We start from the raw sequence: 21831 nt of genomic DNA, 5'->3' as shown, positions 1-21831 counted from the left end.
AAAAAAAAAAAACCAACCAACCAGAAATGTTGATACCACTGTACTGATGCAACAGCCACCAACTCTGTATCTTAGAGCTGGTAATCTTCTGCTTACCCAGTCGGGCAGCCAGTCCTAGCAGCCATTTGACGTCTTCAGTGTAGGGGGGGCTGCGGGAGAAGTTGTTGGGATGGTCATTGTGAGCCCTCCGACCCAACATCTCAAGGGCCAGCATACCTGCAAGGAAGAGGAAGGGATGATCCACAGCGCATCCATGTACTTCAGGCCCCACAGCTACCTGAATTCTACAGCAATTTTGCACACTTCAGCCGAGTTAAATGAACTGAATGTACGTAGGAACCACATAGTTGAGGCATATTATATCAAACCCACGACTCTTGTTCTGGGGGAAAATTAAAAAGCCTTTGAGGAAACCAGAAATGAGGAGGGAAACTGGACTTAAGACCACAGACCATTAATACAGAGGCACGCAGAAATTAGATTAGCACAATCCCTTTATATATTCATGACACTAAGAAGATAAACATGTCCTTTCATCATTTGGCTCAAAAACATTTATCTGTATGCTCCACTCAAGAGGTGATGTTGGGGCAATGTCTCATTGACCAGTATGGGTGAATAATTCACAAATCTATTTTGGTTTAATCCTCTTTATGGTCACAGTACACCCTAACAGACAGTAACTAAGAAATTCATTAACTCATCTGAGTTGATGTTACACTTAATATGTAGTTTAAATACAAGCACATCCTTCCCTTATACAGCAGGGTCCCACACAGGAGACAAACCACTACAATAGCTTTGCAAAATTCAAACATAAATCAAAAAAAGTATCTGCAACAATTTGATTTTCACCAGATGTTTAAATACAGGTATAGCCTGGTGTACAGACTCAGTGGGGTGGAGGACCTGATAATGTAGAATTTATGGACCAATCAGGCCCAGACTTTAAGATATGATAAAACCTCTTCTTAATTTTGCACTGTTTTCAAAATGTTTCATAACAGTTTAACAAAAAATGGAAAGAAAGCATTTCTCATGTACCTCCTCACATTTAAGAAGGGGTCTCAAAACTCACCTCTTACTGACTTCTCCCTTGCTTTTTTAAGCGCCCCATAAACGTGGAGGTGTTTGTCGTGCTTAATTTGTTTAATAATGGAAAACCCCATCTACCACTACTCATGTAATGTATACTGGTTCATTTAGTGGCATATGGAAAATGGACTATACTCAAAAATCTGCATCCAGATCTCTCCTTACGTTGGGGGTAACGTTTTTGTATTGTCCTGAGAGATATGTGGTGTCGGAAAAAAGCGTCAGCTAAATGAATATATGCAAATGTCCTGTGTCTCGTATGTTTGTGTACTTACTGTACAGTAGTGAAAAAACTCTACCTTAATTTAGTCTTTGTTAATTTCCTTCCTTATGTTATCTTAATAGTTTGATTAGTATTTCTTCAGACTGTTAAGTATTTGGAGGATATTTGTGGAAATATCTGGGCATGTCTACAAAGTCCAGTAACTAATCTTTTACCCAATTTAAAATAATGGGAAAGCACCTCTTGGTTTACAGACTCTTGGTATACAGACCTTTTTCAGGAACAAATTAGGTCCATTTAAAGGGGGATTACCTGTGTTGTCGACATTTTAGTATATACCATTTTTCCATACAATGGGCTGATTATTCAATACAGTGGTATTTTTGCCCAGTTACACTGCCATTTTACCTCTACAACAGGCATGTCACACTGCAAAGCATGCAGACACTACACATGCCTCCCACCACACTGAAATTCATCCAGTGAGCAGTGATTATGGCAAATCTAACTCACAACTAAAACAGCAGATTCAGTACAAATTTTACAAACAACTGAACATACAAATATTTACATCTTAAGACCTTTTATAATATGAATTTCCTTACACTATCAAAAAAGAACCTTTAGTGTCCTGATTAAAGGAAGATAATGTAGTGTCAAATGTTACACATCTCTGGTTCATACTTTGAAATATAGTCATCCGATGATCTCATAAATATCCATGAGCAAAACTAAGAATGCCTCCTAAAAAGTTTGCAAATGCAGAGAAAGGTAAGTTAAAAATGGGGGAAAAACATTAAAAGACAAGTTTGAAATCATTAAGCATTTTGAATGTGGCTATAACAAAGATATTATTGCAAGTATTGGTTTAGCTAGCCCTATTGACAATTTTTCAAAACAAAACAAAAAAAAAAAAAAAAAAAGCAGAAACTTTAAACTGGTGGCGACAAATTATTAAAAGACGTCTCGTTCTCAGCATGAAAAGACAGGAAAAAGAAAATGGAAGTGGACGGGAGAAACTCACAAAAGAAGAAACAAGAAAATTAAGTGAACCTAGCTCCGATACCGCACGCGTCTCTGAGTTTTCCCACTTCAGAATCAAAATGTTTCTCTTGTAGTTCACGAATCAGTCCGAAGGGGGACACTGAAAGTCCAAAAATTCACTTTTGCACAATTTACGATGTTAGTTTTAATCATTTGGATAACAAGTGAATTCTATCATTTTTTGTTACAAATATAAAATAGCATGTTATTTAATTTTAGGTGTGGGTTTGAGGGGGGGGGGACCTATCCATCCCCCAAGAAAACAAAAGTACTTTCATTCCCTCACAATTTGAATTGCCTACAAGGTGAGTTCATAGAATGAATTAACCCTGTTAGACAAGGAATGGGTGTATACAGCTTTGTGATGTATGAATGTAATTCCTACATCAAAAAGGAAGGCATACAAACCAGGTACATAAAGATAGGCAGGATTTCTTGGATGAATACTCAGAACAAGCAACAATGCACTACAAACATCTCTCTCACCAACTCTGTAGGCCGAGTGTAGGTAATGCAGGCCCTGCTGGCTAATTGGTTGACTGTGCTCATCTTCAGAAGGAAAGGGTGTGCTGACCAACGGTGTAGGTTGGGAAGACAGGCCAGGAAGCGACGGCCCCTGGATGGCTTGGATGGTAGAGTTGGAATGGACACCGCCTACTAATGACAAAAGATGGATTAAAGTACATTGGCAGAATAAAAAGATGCCGCATATACAAGCAGTAAGGTGATCTTGCTACCCACCAGCCACCGTGGTGCTCAGGGGCAGACCCGCTTCTGTGTGATAGGGGTGCACAGCAATCTGGGTCATGGACGGCACAGGCACCCCAGGGAATGTGACTGCGGTCGCTGCCATGGGTGGGTGGGGGCTGGCAGCCACTGAAAATGGGTACTGGGTGCCAATAAAGGCTGGGTGCATTCCCTGGGGGGCACATTAATTGAAATCAGTGACTTCTTGTTCCTGCCCACATATTGTGTTCCTAATGAAACGCAATACAATTAAGCATTCCCTTAAGCATATAAACTGGGGCGTCCAACTCGTAGCCTGCCATTCCTCGCGCTACAACCAGGAGAACGTTTGCAAATTAATACGTGCTATACCTACCGTAAATATTATAAATGCTACAGGATCACACGCTAAAACAGTCATACACAGTCCGCCGTGGCTGGTAAGAGCAAGTGACAAAACAGCAGACAGTGGTCCTACTGTCCTTGGTCAAAGTACATTTTTCAGCTGCAGCTTAGGTCATCCTTGGTAGCTGTAGTCTTGTTTTGCGTATTTTGCTGAGCATAGTTTCTGAATCAAGCAAGAAAAGTTTCAAACAAACGTAGGATGTTTCACATGAGGACGACAAACTTTCACTTCTCTTTACTGAGTGAGGACATCTGATGTTGAAAGATCCAAAACTCCCAGTTACTCCAGATTATGGTACTGATGTGTCCAGGTCCATTGCAAGATGCATAATATGAACTAAACACAAAAATCTCATTTTTATACGCAATTAAGTGGTTTCAGTTCTTAAGGAATAAAACCTCTGCAATACAACGGCATGAAACAAGCATCTACATTTCACAGATTAATTCAAATTTCATCAAGACAAAAATATTCAAACTAAAAGGTAAACTTTTGGTACTGCAATCACTTATGAGCATGTCCTTCTAGTTAGAATCACTGTTCAAAGCAAGATATGGAATAACAAATTATTGCCAAGAAACAGAAAGTGCTTCTGCATGGTAAATTTGTAAAGAATGTTTTCAGCGAGCTGCTGATTTATGTCCTGAGAAAGAGGAGAGAACTGGGTTCTCAACCGGGTGGCCTGGTGGCGCGGCGGGTTCAGCTGGTGTCCACTGCGTGGTGCGTCTGGGGTTTGAGCCCTGCTTGGGGTGCCTTGCGACGGACCGGCGTCCTGTCCTGGGTGCGTCCCCTCCCCCTTCGGCCTTGCACCGTGTTGCCGGGTTAGGTTCCGGCTCGCTCCAACCCCACTCGGGACAAGTGATTGTTAACAACGGAGGGAGGAGGTTCTTAGACTGGCTCAGGGTACTAAGGAGTTTATTAGTTTTCAGAATGTTATACGAGACAGCTGATAGCACAGTGGTTACAGTTACTGCCTTAAGAACTAAAGATCACAGGTTTGAATCCCACCTCCAGATGTAACACTTTTGACCAAGGTACTTACCTGAAATTGCTCTAGTAAAACTACCCACTTAACCACTTATCTTCAACCAAGTCAGAGTTGCAGCAGTCCAGTGCCAGAGGCACAAAGCATGCAAGGCTAAGCAGGGTACACCCTGGATGGCACACCAGTTCACTGTAGTATTATGAGTGTATTCATTTTCAGCATGCATCCAGTTTGAATGAAAAATGCTGCAATTTCTTTGACTGCCACAAGAACTTTGTATTGCAAGAAAAGAATCCTATATCCCTCTTTATAGCACATAAACGATATCTTGTAAAAGCTGTTAATCTCAATAATACTGTTCCCTTATGCAATTTCCCCCCCCCCCCCCCCCCCCTCCTCCATGTAGACATTTAAGATTCACTGTCATTTGTGTTTTCTACACAAGCATCCCTCAAACCAGTTCAGAGTAATGACCGTCACCCTTGGCAATCCCTGATATAAATAACCCAGAATGGTTTTACTTGTCTCAAACAGGCCCATTTGAAATCACTTTAATTAATTTAATAAATTGCTACCCAGAGGAAGCACAGGAAGTGCAATATTATTAAAAAAAATACCACTACACACAATTTTGAGTTAGATTTAATAAGTCTTGGATTAGTACCATAACCAAGACCAGATTTCAGCCTTTTTTGTTCATACTCTGTTTACCAGGCTCCTGGGTACTGAAAGACCTGAGATTGCATTTACCTGTGGGTAAGCTGTTCCAGTGACAGGGAAGACAGTAGGGCGTGGCACGTGCTGCAGAGGATGACCCAGATACTGTGGAGTGCAGACGGTGGGTAGGTGGGTCTGGATGGTTGTGTAGGGGTGCAGGCCCTGCGGGTGGGGGTGGGCGATAGCCGAGCCCGGGATGGCGTGAGACTGGTAGATGGTGGAGCCCACAGAAATGACCGGCACCACAGCAGCAGCCGTCACCGTGGCTGTCACCGCTACCCCTCCCGAGTCCATGGGCCCACCGCTGTCCAACGTCCCCCGGCCAGCCTCGGGGGGCCTCCTCACTGCCCCACCGTTGGCACCACAGCGACCAGAGCCCTCACGTTGGGACCCCGTCCCGCCTCCCACCGTCTGCTCATACAACCAGTACCACTGATGTGCCACCTCAAACAGCACCTCAGGATACACACCCCCACCCTTAGCAGCCTCCTCCACTGCCATACAGGCCTTCTCCAGCATCACATTGTCCTGTGGGAGGAAATATTGCCATGTGATAAGCACCTGCTTCATGTGCGATCAGCTACCGTATTGGGTTGAACTGGTACCTTCACTGAAGCAAAAATTCAAATATCACCTATGTCCTTAAACAAAAAGATATCTGAGCTAAGGAGGAAATTTGCATCCATGTAACATTACAGTAAAAAAAAAAAAAACCACAAACACTTTACAAACAGATCTTATAAAATGCACAAAAAAAAACTTCAAACTAAATCCTCCAAAGGCTTGAGTACATGCCCTGATCACAAATTACACACAAGAAACATTTATCACAAAATATTCATCACTTTGCTCTTGCAAGGCACAATAATAAGTTGCGATATTTCAGCTACAAAGTACCTGTTCCTTGCACTGCACCAAAGCCCTCTGGATCTCATTGGGGTTTAGGGCGTGAGCATGTGGCAGGCAGCTTAGCGCTAGCTCTGCAGCAGCGCGCACCATGTTGGGGTCCCGCGCTCGTGATGCCCGGTCCGCCAAAGATGCCACCTCAGGTGGGGTCAAGTGCCCGTCCCAGCACTCTACAAGGATGTTGAGTGCAGCACTGCCAATCTCCATAGCTTGGCCTGAAAGAGAGGAACAGAGGACACCCAGAATCAATAGGAGAAAGAGTAGCTGTCAAGAAATCGTAACTTTCCATTATGCTCCACCATGATGGCCCTACCTGTGATCCAAGACACATGCGAAGAGTAGGTCCTGGAGAGCCAGTTGGGGGAGACAAAGTTGTGTAGACCCAGGGCGTAGAGGCCGATTTCGAAGGCACACAGGTGTAGGTTGCGATGGGGACCCTGGTGACCCCCACTGGCGGACGGCTGAGTGAAGATAGAGGTGGAGCTGTTGCCCCCTGCCTTGATCAGCACAGTCTTGGCCAGCTCAAAATAGAAGTGGGCCGCAGCCTCAGACGGCTGATTAGGGACATGAGGAGCGTGGCACTCGGGTCGTCTCCCTTTGTACCTGCAAGTGGTTCGTCAATCCAACAATAAAATTATTATTATTAAAAATAAGCAAGGACCGACGTTAATTATTCTTACCTTGATGGCAAATTGTTTCACTGGCCTGTCATGTTATTAGAGATCAGCTGCTGAATTCTGTATTTTAGTGGTCTGTTCATTTTCAAAGCAATGAAAGACTGCTGCATCAATGGTTTGACACTGTGCACTATAGCACTATTTATATGTTCATGTCTTCCTCCCTCTTTTTCCACTTGTCTGAAGCATTATCCTACCTAAAATTTTGACTAAATTTCAAGCCAAACCAGCTTTAATGTATGGAAATGAGCACATGGACAGAAATCGCCTCACCTGCTGGTATCAGTGCTTTTAGCCCTAGCTCCACCTCCAGCTCGACGGGAGCCACTTGATGACGATGAACCCAGTGAATCCGATGACGAACTGCTAATACTGTCACTGTCCTGGCCCCGCCCCCAGGAGGCAGCTGCCCAGCCCCCACGGAGTGGGCGTCGGCTGAGCGTCGGAGAACTGTCCGACGTGGTCTCAGGGGCACTGCTGTCAATACTCGCCATGCCTGGGATCATAGCCAGTGACAGAGACCCTGCCATGAGATCTGCTCTACACTGGCAAGGTCATTGGTCACTTCATAAAAAGGTACCCAGAGACACTGGTACGTGTTGTTCACACCAATACATTTACATTTATTCACTTTGCTTTTGTCCAAAGCAACTTACAACGGATACTACGTGGTGTTATTAGCCCACACATCTTATTCGCCAAGGTGACTACACTGCTAGATACACTACTTAAAAGGAGTTACTCATCCATGCAGCAGTAAAACACACTCACAATAAAATAAATTTAATGGAAAAAATTCAAGTGAAGCCAGTTGAGCAACTACATTAGGTTAATGTCTGAGGGGGGTATATTAAAAGACATTGATCATCCCAAATAAAAAAAAAGTGTAGAAGCATTCTTAGAAATTATTTCAGGGAGGAATGCCAAAGAATCAGTTTCCTAGCAAAAACATAGTATGGCCAACATAACATCCAGCAGAAAAGGGGAATACCTGTTGAGCGTTGCTGTGAAACCACCACAAGAGAACATCTTGCCTTACAACAGAGCTTCACCATGAAGGAGCTTTAGAGGTGGGTATTACACAGTGACAAGGCAGGAAAAGGGGTTACCTGTGTGTTTCTTCTTTTGCCGGACAGGTGAGCCCCAGCAGCGGCCGCTGTAACCGCCACGCCCCCCCAATGCCAGTCGGCTGGGTACTGTGCCCTCTGGTTTGAAGGGGGCAGCCTCAGTCTGCTGGTCACAGACTGGGGGCTGAGCCCCATCTGTTAACAAAAGAGGGTGGCAGCAAAGTCATAAATCATCATTTAGTCTAATCACATACAAAGTCCACGGACGTGGTTTACTAATGATTTTTAATTGACCAGTTTCAAGTGTACAGCCAGAGAACACGGCTCACGGAACTAGCACAGAAAGCAAAAAGAATAAAGTAGAAATAGATGTTCTTCAGCCACATACCCTGCTCACTGTTCTCACTGAAGCCCTCTCCTGCGGCTGCATTCTGAACAGTGCCAGGAAGCGCCGCCTGTTGCCCAGCCGCACCCCCACTAGCCATGCCCTGCACTGAGGCAGAAGCTCCTGCTGCAGGTGCTGCATGCTTGGACACACCACCAGGTACACCAGCAGCATTGCTGTGCGCTGCATGCTTAGAGGGGCTCTTCTGGCTACTGGTTGCTGGCTTGCTGGAATAGAAGGAGCTCAAGGTCTGAGGTTTATGAGTTTGACTTTCACGGTCCAGAAGCTTGTCCAGGATCTGTAACATCATGCAGAGTCAAAAATTGATGAGTATAATCTGAAAGATACACTTAACCCTTTCTAGGCCTTAGGCCCCTTAAATACGGCACATTGCTTGCCTGAGAAATCAATCAAATTCAAAATTCAAAGTACGGTTTCTACTCAATGTCTATTGCCAGCTCACCATCGTAAAGTCAAACCATTGTAAATCGGGGACCACCTGTACACTTAAGCTGGATAGTAAAAGCATACAAACAAACACTTTTCAAAATTGTTTAAACAAGCCTGCACTTCACAGAATTCAGGCTAAGAACTCCTGATCTAATTCTCCAGAGGATCTAGAGCATTCTCAGTCTAGACCCAGTCCTGGTACTAAGACTTGTTGGAAGGCAAAAAGAACTTGAGAAACGTGACACCAGAAAGCTGTGGGTACAGTATTGTCACATTCCATCTTAGAGTTACTCATTTTAGTTACAATTGCAAGAAATAAGCAATTACAGAATACATTTACGCAGAGATTATTGCTGCTAAAAGTTGCACCATTTACTAAATACAAGGTGTCATATACATTTCCAACCTGAACTGTGGATGTTTAAATTATATATTCAATACTGACAAGCAGCACAATTTCTATTATTAGTTTAAGCAGATTGTGTGTCTATTATTGTGACTTAGTTGAAGATCAGATCACAAGTTATACTAATTAATGCAGAAAGATGTATGTTAACGGTTCACATATTTTTTCTTCCAACTATTTTAAAGCAGTATGTTGCTCATTACAGTAGGTGCCATGTGCTTGTGAGCATTTGTGCATCCCGTGACACACATTTTCACCTTTTTCAGCTTGCTCTGGTCATCTTTGTATGTGATCATGAGCGCCAAAGCCAGATCTCCTTTCTCACGCCGAGTACCCTCACAAAGCAGGGGGTGTTCTGCCTCACTTACTGTAGTCTTCATCCCTGTTATGGGGGGGAGAAAAAAAAAAAAAAGTCTCTAAAGTTCAGGCAAGAAAAAGTCTAACCCTGCAGTATGCAATTACAGTAAATTATCTCCACCTTCAGAAACCTTTAAAAATGTAAAATATTCCCAGGTGTTCATGAATTACTGAAGGGGGAGAAAAAAAAAAGGGAAAAAAAAAAATGTCCTGCCTGCAGCATTTCTGAATGGTCAAGAGAGGGCTCCAAATGCACAGGGGTGATTTAAACAAAATATTATATACATTTATTTATTTAGCTGATCATTTTCTCCAAAGCAACATATGACATTAACCTACTCACACTTACCCATTTATACAGTTGAGTGATTTTCAAGGCAAGTACCTTGGTCAGGTTGGACTAACAGCAGAAGGTGGGATTCAAACCTGTAACCTCTCGAGACCAGAGCTGGCAGCTGTAACCACTAAACTACCTGCTGCACAACAAAATCTCAAGGTACATTACGTCACCTTCATTAGAGCATGTCATTAAATATCAAAGCAGACCCTTAAAGTGAAATGCTCTTCATTGGAAAGATGTAGAAAACGAGGGGGACACCAGGCACATTCTTACCCAGTGCTGCCACTGCTGCCTCAAAGCCCAGCTCCTCATCACCTGGCATGTCGTTGTTGCGGTTACGGCTGGGCGGACGAGAGCCCGTAGGAGAGACCACTATGCACAAAGACAGGTTTCAGGGGAAAGAGTCAGGGTCACGGTAATTTGTGTCTTACTGAGAGCCACGTGTTAACTTTTGTGAGGACATTTTTACATCATGGTAGCTGTGGACAAGTCCCAGACCTACTGGGGTTGTCAAAGGACTCCTTTCACCAGAACACATACATTTCACATTCTTCAGATCACTAAATCTGCAACATCTGCATGCACTTACACAATGTGTGTAATCTGTTTAGATATACGGTTAGATGTGATGGATTTGGAGCATGTGTCTATATCCATGCATGAACAACAGTGTACAACGATCCCAACTGTCTCCGTGTCTCACCTGGGGTGCAGAGCACATCAAATATAAAGCTGGCCAGCATGAGGGGAAGTACAGGTCGATAGTCACAAAAGCTGCCGTCACGGAGCTGCTCAGCTCGGTCTCTGATTGCGCTCATCTCCACAACACCCAGCGGGATCTTCTTCAGCAGGGCCACCACCTCCGATTCCTGATATGCAAGCTTCACCTAGAGGAGCAGAGCACAGCTTCGAGATGTGAAAATACGTCCATGCTCCTGTAAAACGTGCACACTCAACACTACAGGACATTCCAGTAGGGCTGTCTGTAGCTCTAACACCTTCCCCTTTCGCCTGTTCTTCACACTCAAACTGACACAGCAGAAGACATGGAAAGCAAACAAGTCAATACTTACTTTCTCTATGATTAGCAATCAAGTATCATGTATCATCAAACAGAAGCAGCCCATTGTGTCACCTCCAATGTGCTCAGCACATACTGTGCAACCAAAAAAGATTCTTTAGTTGCTCCTGGACACTAATATCTAACACACAAATCAGAGAGAGACCGCCAGGACCGACAAATGAGCCTGCCAGGATTAGCTGCTTTTTAAGCGTTTAGTTTGGTCCACTTTTGATCACTTTATAAACTATTTTCATTCATAATTGCATTTCAAAAAACATGCTATATAAACGCCAATTCGGTAACAGAGAATCAACATGTTTTTTGTATGCAAAGGATTACACCATCACCAAACGGAATGATCAGATGTTCCTATATTTCACCTCAAGCATCTGACTCCTTTTAAAATGATTTTCACAGCAACTATTAAATTTTTGTAGATCGAAAATAATTTTGTAGTAAAATTACTGCTCCCCTTCACTGAATTCTGAATCAGTAATTTTTTTGCTAGTTTCTTCTCTGTTGCTCCTTGATTTAGGACAATGTTGTTGCCCATCTGACCCCACATAGGATGCCAGGAAACAGGAGACCACGCCCACCTCCAAGGCCTTAGTGGAAGCAGGCGGTCTTTGCAGCTCCAGAGAGAACATGCCTGTGTTGAAGGCTAGGTTGTGATGCTCTATACGTTCACTCAGCACAGTCAGCAGGAAGGCTGCCTTGGACAGGGTGTTGGTGGCAACCTGTGTCTGCCGCGTGGTTGAAACTTTACTTTTCTTTCCCTGCCAAGACAGACGGGTAGTTGCACAATGTGTGAACTCTGAATTCAAACAAAAGCCATTTATAAACAAAAGTCACTACCATGAAACTTTCAAGACAAGACTCTTGAAAGGCCAGAAGCTCTACAAAGATGCAAAAAACTTTATCTGAAGCCAGAAAATCAGTCCTGTAGTAGTCAAGACTATTAAGAGACTGAACCTTTGTCTGTGGCTGTTCGACTTTGAGGTCAGGTGGGTTGGCTAGCAAGTCTGTGGCCAGCTCCACAGCAAGTCTGCACGCTTCACTGCTGTATCCATGGGCATACAGGGCTTCGGCACAGGCAAACAGCACCTGGTGTATGGGTATACAGACATTACGGCATTTAACTTCTAATGAAAAACCACACATCCATTCCCTACTTTCCAGGGTGAACAAATCACTGCTTAATAACAGAGTAATTACTAAAGCCACCAAGACACGCTTATAATGGCAAATTACATTCCAGACAATGTACCTCTAGCTAGGGTAAAACGGCAGGATGGTCAATTTAGTTCTTCATTATACTACTCATAACTCTCAGTGTTTGGGGGAAATTAAACCAATTAGCTGGCTGCACTTTAGTTTTACATGACTCATTCATCTATCAAGTTATCAGGACATTCATCTCCCTCTTAGAAGGGATCCCAGGATTGATGTCTGATGAAGCCATGTACAGACAAGCACAGAACAGCAAAGCAGCTGTATATGGTACTTACTTTCAATATTAATTAAATGCTGTTCAATTATCTGATAATTAGTGGGTCACTGACCACTTGGCCAACTAGTGTCTCCACAATGCTGGAAATCACAGGATCAGCAACCTGTGTTTAATGTCAAATGCCCAGTTTTAGCTGCTCCTGACCTCCATGCGACCCTCCTGCTCCAGTGGCTTGATCCCAGCAAAGACATCAGGCTCTTCCTCATGGCTCCCATCAGGAGGTGCACGCTCAGCCCCCTCCTCAGATGCTGCACTCAAATAGTAGGCCTGATAATCATCCTCTCCTCCTGGGTCTGCCACTGCTTCTGGGACCTGGGGGGTAGACAAAGCCTGTCCCGCTCCACTGTTCGTGTCCCTGTGAATGTGAAGAGGCACAGTGGCTGTAGCAGATGCAGAGGTGGTAGGTTGTCCATCCTCCACGGGATCCTCACTCACATCATCTTCTATCTCCACCTCCAGCTCTACCTCCTTCTCCATCTCAGGTGCTGCTACTTTATTAGGGTATAAGGGTACAGCTTCAGTGGCTGAGGGCAGCACGTGGGAGGCTTGATTGCCATCAGAGGTGGACTCCTTGGGAAAGGGAATGCTGCTGTATTTGCGGGGCTCTAGAAAAAGGGGTCCAGGAGCAGACAATAACTCAGGCGGGGCTGGCAGGAATTCAAAAGTATTGCTGGCCTCTGCCCCCAGAGCCAGGCTAGAGCCATCATCCAGGCTGAGCTCAGCCATATCCGGCTCCAGAGAGCTGTCTTCGCTGCTTGTGCGCCGTTTGCTGCCCCCGTGTTTGGCACTCATCCCTGCAGGCCCACTACCTGCCTTCCCTCCCTGGGCCAGCTTGGCTTTACTTCCCATGGAGGAGCTACTGCAACTGGGCTTGTATGTCCCCTTGCTGCTTTCATCCAGAGCCAAAGAGACCCCCCCACCAAGACGGACCAGCATTCCACTACCACCCCCCGAAGACAGACCCTTCCTCTTGCTCATGAGTGTCTCTTTGGGTCTGACAGCCAGCTCCTGCTGAGGCAGGTGGCTGCCGCGACTCTTGTGCTCAGATCCACCAATTTCTGAGCAACCCAAGCGTCCACCCCCACCTCCAGTGCTCCCAGCACCACCTCCAGGCTCTGGATGATCACTCAGTCCACCTCGTGCACCCCGCTGTTGCTGCACTGCACGTGCCCAGCAGAAAGAGGCACTCTTTTTGTCAGCGCTGCAGTAGGTGATGCCAGGTAGAGGATAAGCCACCTCCCAGCTGAAGTAGCAGGACTCCACGGCTGGCTTGAAGCCCTGGAAGAGTTTGTCCAGGGACTTTCGGTGCTGACCCCGCTTCACAATCTCAATCACCTTGAGGTGCCAGCGCTTCAGTTGAGCAGACAACTCTGAGCGCCTGAAGAACAGAGCAGACAGAAACGGGAATATATATATAGCTGCGACACACAAGGACTCAAGGGTAGCGCCATGCACACATTAAGAGTCATCAGCACCAGAGAGACAGACATCCTTAGGCAATTGGTAACTTTCTCATACATTTATAAAAGTGTAAACTATGTCTTAAAGAAAGGTGCTTCCACAGGGAGAGTACACAGATTGTCAAAATTTTTCTGGTTCATGTTGCTGAAAACATCTATACAGACACCCCTCGACTTACGTAAATAGACCGTTCTTCAATCCCTTACATAACCATTCAACGTAACACTAATAATTACTCCATCTGTTACTGCACCTTGACGTTACTTCGTTATTGTCATTTTCATGCAAGCTGTTCCTTTCACGTGCAGCCTCCTTCACTATCCTATTTATAGTCGATATGGCTAAACCTGATTCCCATGCTACAGACTATAACCTTTGTCCACCTTCATACTTCCTTATTTCCAATTTCATCTCCAAATCGATTGCTGTACTCTTGCGAGAAGGTTCTTGTTTGCCTTACAATTACATTTATTCATTTAGTATACACCTTTCTCCACAGTGATGTACATCTCATAGAAAATACAATGTGTGCATTACATTACCAGAAAGACACTTGGATGCAAATGCATGATTCTTAAGTACAGTGTTTCTTACCACCATATGAATGAATAGACATCATAAAAGTGGCTGTGTAAAACTATCTGAATATCAACAATTCCTTCCTAGTTTTTTTTTTATACATTATATTTAACCATTGTTTAACAGGCATGATCTCAAAGTTATAGTGCATGAATATTTACATGTTACATGAACTTAGTACATCATGGTCGAAGTGAGTCTGGAAGAGGTGAGTTTTAAGACCCTTTTTAAATGTGGGCAGATTCAGCAGTAAGTGATTCTTTGAAGTGCACGTTTACCACCAGGCATTGTGAATAATGAAAAGGTTAAAAAAAATAAATACATACATACATACATACATACATACATACATACATACATACGCGGAAAAAAAGCACTTCCCTAATGGGAAGAGATGGGTTCACTGCTCAAAACATGCGAAAACTGGGAAGATGCAGCATCCTGCCTTGCGTGGCTATGCCGACTTGCACTTCTGCGGCTCTGTATTTCAAAAGTTTTGCGTACGTGCCATCCTCAAATATGTATGCTGGGAATTTTTTATGCAAATCCATATTTACGCAAGTCGAATTGACTTAAGTAGAGGGGGGGTGTGTACTTTTTTAAACCGTTAAGTCTCTATCTGCAAAACACAACTGGACTCCGATGTAAATTGGGGGGAGTACATAGAGAAGCTGCTGGCAATGTGCTTTAACTGACACCCGAATATGATACTTCTGCCACCACCTTGTTTTGGTTAATTGAGATATTGACCAGTTCAGGACACAAAGGTGAGCATGTTACATCATCTTCATGTCTACAGGGTGAACCATTTCTCAGTGTTGGGAAAGGTAAGCTTGAGCATGAGGCTACTGGCCTGTAATGTGTCATGTGTGTCAATCTGTGCATATGTTCAAACTACCTCTGAGGGCTCATAGTTGGGTCTAACACAGCCAGCCTCCACAGGACCACCATCTCATCACACATGCTGGCACAGGCATGTGCTGCCACCTCTGACTGGCCATTGCTGCGGCCTGTATGGCCACTGGCACTGCTGTGGGAAGCTGAGGTGCGCACGCTGTACCACCATCCAATGATCTGGGGAGAAACAGGAAGCTCTCACCATACCCTCTTTTCAAGGCCATTTAGAGGAGGAACAGCAACAAAAAAGAAGGGGAAAGGGAGAAAGAGCAGCAGAGCTACTAACCAGGCCAACACAGTTAAGCAATGACAGATTATTCAAAATATTGCCAATTACACCAATTCTGTATTATACATTTTTTTACTGTGTGAAATGCTGGAGGGGACCATGTAAACATGGTATATAACAATTTGAACTGAGGAAAATAAGAGCACATTGAGGAAGAACATGGATAAAGGTAAAGGTGAGTGGTTCTCAACAGTACGCTACCTGTTCGTAGGTGAGGCACTGCTCTGTTAGAATCTCCAGTAGCGGCGCTGCGTTGCTATCTCTCCGCTTGAACATCTCTCTTACAATGGACAGCAGATTCCAGATGCCCTCGGGCTCCCGGCCCCTCAGGGGCCTGAGAAGGCATGCCCATTCCGCAGCAGCTGGTGGCTCCGTGGAGGACAGGTACATGGAGTTCACGTCACTGCATAGACAGCGGATGAGGATAAGGACCACAGCAGACCACAGAGGAGAATGCACCCAGAAAGCTGTGGGGTTGAGCCATATGGCTCAAGAAACAATTCATATATTTAAAAGAATAGATTTTTTTTAAAATCTAGTTTTAAAATTGTGATCAACTAGCAAGTTGAAAATTGCCTAGATAAAGGGTAAACAATTGCTAGTAACTTAGAATTCATAGGAAAGCATCCACTAAATGGATACTAAATGTACTAGCAAAAGAAAGCATTACAAATGGTCATGACGACTACTGAACCGGAGGGGCACCGTGGTGCAGCGGGCTTGGCCGGGGCCTGCTATGTGTTGGGTCTGGGGTTTGAGTCCTGCTTGGGGCGCCTTGCGGCGGACTGGCATCCCGACCAGGGTGTGTCCCTTCCGCTTTTGGCCTTGCACCCCGTGTTGCCGGGTAGGCTCCCGTTCGCTGCGACGCCGCCCGGGACAAGCGGTTTCAGACAGTGCGTGAGAGACTATTGAATCAAAATCACCTATACAGTTGCTCAGATAAAGAGAATTAAATATGCAATACTAAAATTCCGTACTGCTTCAATTTTAATGGTGATGTGTGTGAAATTAACTTTTTATTGGCACAAACGCAGTTTTCATAGATAAACACAAACTCAGTTTCTGGTACCAGAGAAAAATTATTCCTCCGCACAAGCGGTTTTGTTCAAAGTGGTTTGATTCATTAAATCAAAGGTCAGTCAAGCATAACCATTTATGAGCTCAGCTATGACAAACACATCAGCATATATTCATTCTTTTGCATTTATTCATTTAGCTGACTCTTTTCTCCCAAGTGACTTACAGTGTAATGTTAATACTTTTGTTGAATTGTTGTTCTCCAACAGGTTAAAATGACAAAGCATCTCTTGACTCGACTCCTTAGAATTATTTACCCATTTACACAGCTGGTTGTTTTTACTAGAGCAATTTTAGGGTCAAATACCTTGCTCAAGGGTACTACAGCTGGAGGTGGGATTCAAACCTGTGACCTTTGGGTACAAAGGCAGCAGCTTTAACCACTATGCTATCAGCTGCATACATGGCAATGTGAGGAGATTCCTTTGAAATTGCTTCGATTACTGCAGACTTTCTCCACACAGTTACACCACAGTTGCTACCTAAACACATTTTAACAAGAGTCGCAAAAACAAGGTGCATTATGAATGGCAAAGGCCTTGCTTCACACAAGTCAAGGACAAGCCATGACCCCAACCCCACCACAAGCAGTTCTCTTACCTGAACACCACAGGGGAAGGCCCACAGAACTTATGCAGTGTCTTTTTGATGTTGTCACTGAGCGTTGACTCATCCAGGTACCAGGTACTCTGGTCAGAAGCTGAGGGGCCTGCTGTCGGGTCTGAACAGACAGGAGAACGTGCGTCATTGGCCTGGACAGAATTTCATGCCTAAAAGATTTGGTGCACTTTTGGCTAAAAGGAAGCTTTGAATCAAACACTGTGTGTTACTGGTACAGGTGAAGTGTTTCAGAAGCACACGCCAATGTGTGTTCTAAGGCTGGGAGATCAGGTTGTGTCATTGTCTTGACTAAGTTTCCACACATGTAGACTTCTGACGTTCTTTACACTCAGCTCTGTGCTCTTTGTTTAAAGATCTAAGTCACATAAGTCGTGAATCCATTGTGGGTCTAAACCTGATTTACACAACATTTCTGCTCATCAGGGGACCCACGGAAAAGCACAAGCTAGGAGCATCTGAGGAACATACCTGGAGCTCCACACACTGTGTTGATGGCGGTGGACTGGGAAGACAGAAGCTCATCCAGGAGACGCTGGGCTGTAGGCAGAATCTGAAATGACACAACATGGTGCCAACTTGTTCTGATCAACCCAGTCTCCTTAGAAACACCTTTCGGCTTGTTCCACAAACGTATGCACAAACTGATACAAACACAGAACCACCCACAACAAGCAGCCAAACCTTCCACTTTCAAAGTGGATATTTCATTAGGCTTTGTGACCTCCGGCCACTGGGTAACATTACACCACCTACGCTGTTCTAAAGGCTGTAATGCACTGGGAGACAATGGAGCCAGTGTGTTGCTAAGACAAAGTGGAGACAGACACTTGAGGGGGCAGCTGCCAAAGCACAGAGAATGGCTATCTCTACCAGTCCGGGCCCTGGAAATCCAGCAGTCGTCCATTAGATCGAGTTACACCATACAGATGGATCCTTTTTATTACAATGACTAAAATTAAATGCACCAAACCTTTGTCTTTTAATAAAAGTGTTCAACTACACAAAGATAATTAAGTATACATTTTTCCTGCCTTATGCAAGTAAGCTGAGACATAGAATAACCGAAGTTTTAGTATTATTCAGCTGTAGTACACAATGGCCAAAAATGTCATTGTAAGAGACTAAAGTGATCTATAGAACAATAAGCCATGCAACAGATGCCAGTAAAAAAAATCATTGGGCAGTCAGCTGTACAGAACTCTAAAGGTGCAGGGTCTTTGAGCTTCTTGTCTAGTGTCTGCATTTGGGCAGGGAGGTAGTCTTACCTGCTGGGGAAGCTCACTGATGAGGTACTGGGCAAATTTTTGCAGCTGGTCCCTCTGCAGCCTGGACAGGGATTCCGAGACAGGGGCACGCAGGCACACCGCTGATGCCTACAAAGATGGGGGATGTATCACTACCATCAGCTGGATGGCACAAACCCATCTCTACTGCATCCATTACCACTACAAAAGCCACATCTGCTGCCCCACATGGGCACCACAAACACATTTAAAAGACCTATGAAACGTCAAGCTTTCAAATCAGAACACGTAATGACAAATTATCTTTTTTTAAAAAAATAAATAAATAAATAAAAAAAATAAAATAAAGAAACCAGGTTGTTGAAAACACCCCAACCAAATATCAAGCCCTTCAACCAGGAAGAGTGCCAAAGCATAGCCCCTATGTTCTGACTCATTACGTGCTCCTCAAACAGCGTCAACCAGGAAACCTTGCAACCATTTCACGCTATTCATCCCTTTAAACCAGCAGATTTAAAGAGCCAACACACTTCAGCTAATGTGCTCAAGCAATTACTTGGAATCTGAACTCGTTCACCTCCAGTCTTCTGACTATGGTTGCTGTATCAGCCATGACATTCTTCATGTAACCAGTGTGAGAACACCTGCTCTGTTCCCCCTCTGTGGTTCACATCAACACTCCTCCTGAGCACACTAAACCTCTCATTTGCAAATTGCAATCTGGCCCATGCATTATACATGAAAACAGAGGCAGCCAAGGTTTGAAGACAACAACTAATTTTCTCTGAGGCTCATGAAAAGGTCATTGAAGGGAATGTTGAATTTTCCCATGAGGCAACTGAAAATGCCACTTGTTTAAAAATGCACTCTGCTGCCCATCACACACAAGGGAGGGGGTTACGGAATGGGATTAACACTTGAGACTGGCCATTCACAACACAGAAAACACCTGGATCTGATGAGATGGGAGAGTACCGCAACAACTACAAGAACATTCATCATTACTAATTCTCAATACTGTGATAAACTAGACAACATAGGAACCAAGCAAAACACAAAACAGTGCTGCTGACAAACCTTGGATCATCAACCCATGGGAGGTAGAGTGTGGGGGAGGGCTGAAGGGGAATTCTAGGTGAGCATGCAGCTGCAAAGAAACACATAACTCACTGCAAAAACCACACAGCCTCTTTACAGGCACGGGCTAGCAAAAGGGCAAAGCTAAATTCAGACAGACCCACACAAAGCTCTGGGTTTCACTAGCCTTTTCCTCGGAGCACAGTGTCTAGAGTAAGGCACCAGCTGAGGTTGTGTCGTTTCATTAAAGAGGAGAAAAAAAAAACTATAGCATGATTTTAGTCTTAATTACAAAATGCAAAGTACAGGGCACAGGTCTGAACCCAGATCAACCTCACCTACTAATTAAATGTTTCTAGAACAGTGGTGCCATGCTTGGGTATCACTTCCATAAAGGCAGAAAAATAACTGCCAAGGAGGAGATAAAACAGGCCTTCTGTCTGGAGACTCAGAGCAGTTAATTACTTTACTGCTAATCCAGCAGATTCAATATTATATCTAATGAGGCTCATGCATGCCTGATGAAGGTCACAAGCCAGTTATGGAGGGCTATAGGCTTTAATACTTCCTTGGGAAAGGAGTTTGATGACTAGGGTGACGGGATGCCAGAAATGGATTCATTCGGCACACTTCAGAGTAACTGACCCCTTCTACGTAGCTGAAACCAAACAGACTTCTCTAGCAGCTTCTTGGTGCTTTTCAAAAATTAGGCATTTCCCCCAAATGCCATTAAATTCAATTATATCTGATCTTTCATGCATTACCGGATTAAAAAGGATGACAATGCTTCGCTTCCGATTCCCTGGATACTGAAGAACAACCATGAAGAACCAGTTTAAACTCGGAGAATAAAAGTGATGATTCTTGTAACCAAGAATGGGCTATGAGTTCAAGTTCCACTAGCACTTCCAAAGTAGAATTCCACAACAGGGCCAGCAGAGAGACATGTGTTGTTAGACAATCAAAGACAAAAGTACTGGGGGTCTACAATGTAGCTCTGATGAATTTAGATGTGCAGCTGAGCAGTGGGCTAGGTCCCCACGAGCACGTGCACAGAGCAAGCAACCTGCCTCCCACACACACTGTTCAGCCAAATGGAAACACTTTCTACAGCACACATGCTGGAGAGGCAACCGCTGGGTCACCACCAGCAACACAGCTGGGGGCAAAAGGCCAAGCCTGGTCCCACCAACTCCAGCTAGGATATCCAAGTCAAGGGTGGTCCCTCCCAATTTTCCTTTCTGGTTAGATCAGTTGTGCCAACCCACAGCATGAGGGCCACAAAAACATTTGTAAACTATTACTATGCCTACCACTACTAGTAAAAATAATATTGCATCCCACAGTAATACAGTTACAGACAGAAGGCAGTACGTGACCAATAAGGAAGATGACACTGGGGGCTTCTCCAAGTGCTGTCCTGTGTCCAGCTGCACTTCAGTTATCTTTAGTGGCAAGTGTACTTTATATGCCGTGATTTTTGCACCGTTAACGTTCACAAGTCAATAACTTATTTTGCATTTACTTGAAGTTGACCACTTAACATGGCTTCTAAATCTAAAAAAAGTTTGACAACTGTAGGATATTTCAGGTGAGATGGACAAACATCTGATACAAAGAAGCCAGTGATTTGTAATAAAGGAGCTTCAATTTTTAAGCAATGAAACCGCTTAAAGATACCACACGCAACATGCCATCTACAGCTGACAAATTTTAAGGCCAATCTGGTAAAGTTTAAGCATCCAAACTAAAAAAACTAAACTTTTGCGACAGCGATGGGTTTCTTCTCCCCCCTGAAGCAGGCCCTCTAAGTTAGGGTCACTGATCACAGCAAGCTCTGCAGCAGTTGAAATTATTGTCAAAAATCAAAACCAGTTTTGGACAGCAAAATTGTAAAGAATGCTTTGAGCAAACTGTGGACAAAATATGTCCGGAGGTGGGTGGGGGGGATTGTAAAATAACAGATTATAGGTTGGAGTACTGAGGAGAACATTATACAAACAAAATGTTCAAATTTTATTATTACTAGATTCACTCACTGTCCTTACCCAATCATCCAAGTTACTGTCACAGTGTTGCAGAGTCTAAGCCTGAAGTACAGGGTGTAAATGTAAACAGAATTTTTTTTCCCCATTTAAATATCACCAACCCTGATCCATCTATACATGAAATGACATTATTTGTTGTTAAAGCAGGTCATATATTTAACACTGCTGCACTATATTATAT

At 44.0% G+C, this 21831-nt stretch overlaps 1 protein-coding gene across 2 annotated transcripts in view; it reads right to left on the bottom strand.

Moving 5' to 3' along the window:
- Nucleotides 1–21831, bottom strand: part of zswim8 (zinc finger, SWIM-type containing 8) — a 37256-nt gene that overhangs the window by 3457 nt on the left and 11968 nt on the right. Inside the window, exons 6-25 of one of the 2 annotated variants that reach the window (XM_018724991.2) lie at nt 18547–18654; nt 17750–17831; nt 17261–17381; nt 15785–15986; nt 15296–15471; nt 12502–13735; nt 11820–11951; nt 11444–11623; nt 10488–10671; nt 10058–10156; nt 9345–9469; nt 8235–8529; nt 7889–8041; nt 7053–7275; nt 6416–6705; nt 6094–6317; nt 5230–5724; nt 3104–3281; nt 2849–3019; nt 97–216 (exon numbers count right to left, since the gene is read on the bottom strand). In XM_018724991.2, coding sequence (XP_018580507.1) covers nt 97–216; nt 2849–3019; nt 3104–3281; nt 5230–5724; nt 6094–6317; nt 6416–6705; nt 7053–7275; nt 7889–8041; nt 8235–8529; nt 9345–9469; nt 10058–10156; nt 10488–10671; nt 11444–11623; nt 11820–11951; nt 12502–13735; nt 15296–15471; nt 15785–15986; nt 17261–17381; nt 17750–17831; nt 18547–18654 — 4792 coding nt within the window. The remainder of the gene's footprint in view (nt 1–96; nt 217–2848; nt 3020–3103; nt 3282–5229; nt 5725–6093; nt 6318–6415; nt 6706–7052; nt 7276–7888; nt 8042–8234; nt 8530–9344; nt 9470–10057; nt 10157–10487; nt 10672–11443; nt 11624–11819; nt 11952–12501; nt 13736–15295; nt 15472–15784; nt 15987–17260; nt 17382–17749; nt 17832–18546; nt 18655–21831) is intronic. The other variant, XM_018724992.2, reaches the window with a different exon arrangement.

This window comes from Scleropages formosus, chromosome 8 (genome assembly GCF_900964775.1).
Source record: "Scleropages formosus chromosome 8, fSclFor1.1, whole genome shotgun sequence".
NCBI classification, from domain to species: domain Eukaryota; kingdom Metazoa; phylum Chordata; class Actinopteri; order Osteoglossiformes; family Osteoglossidae; genus Scleropages; species Scleropages formosus.
This window is presented reverse-complemented; position numbering and strand designations above follow the sequence as displayed.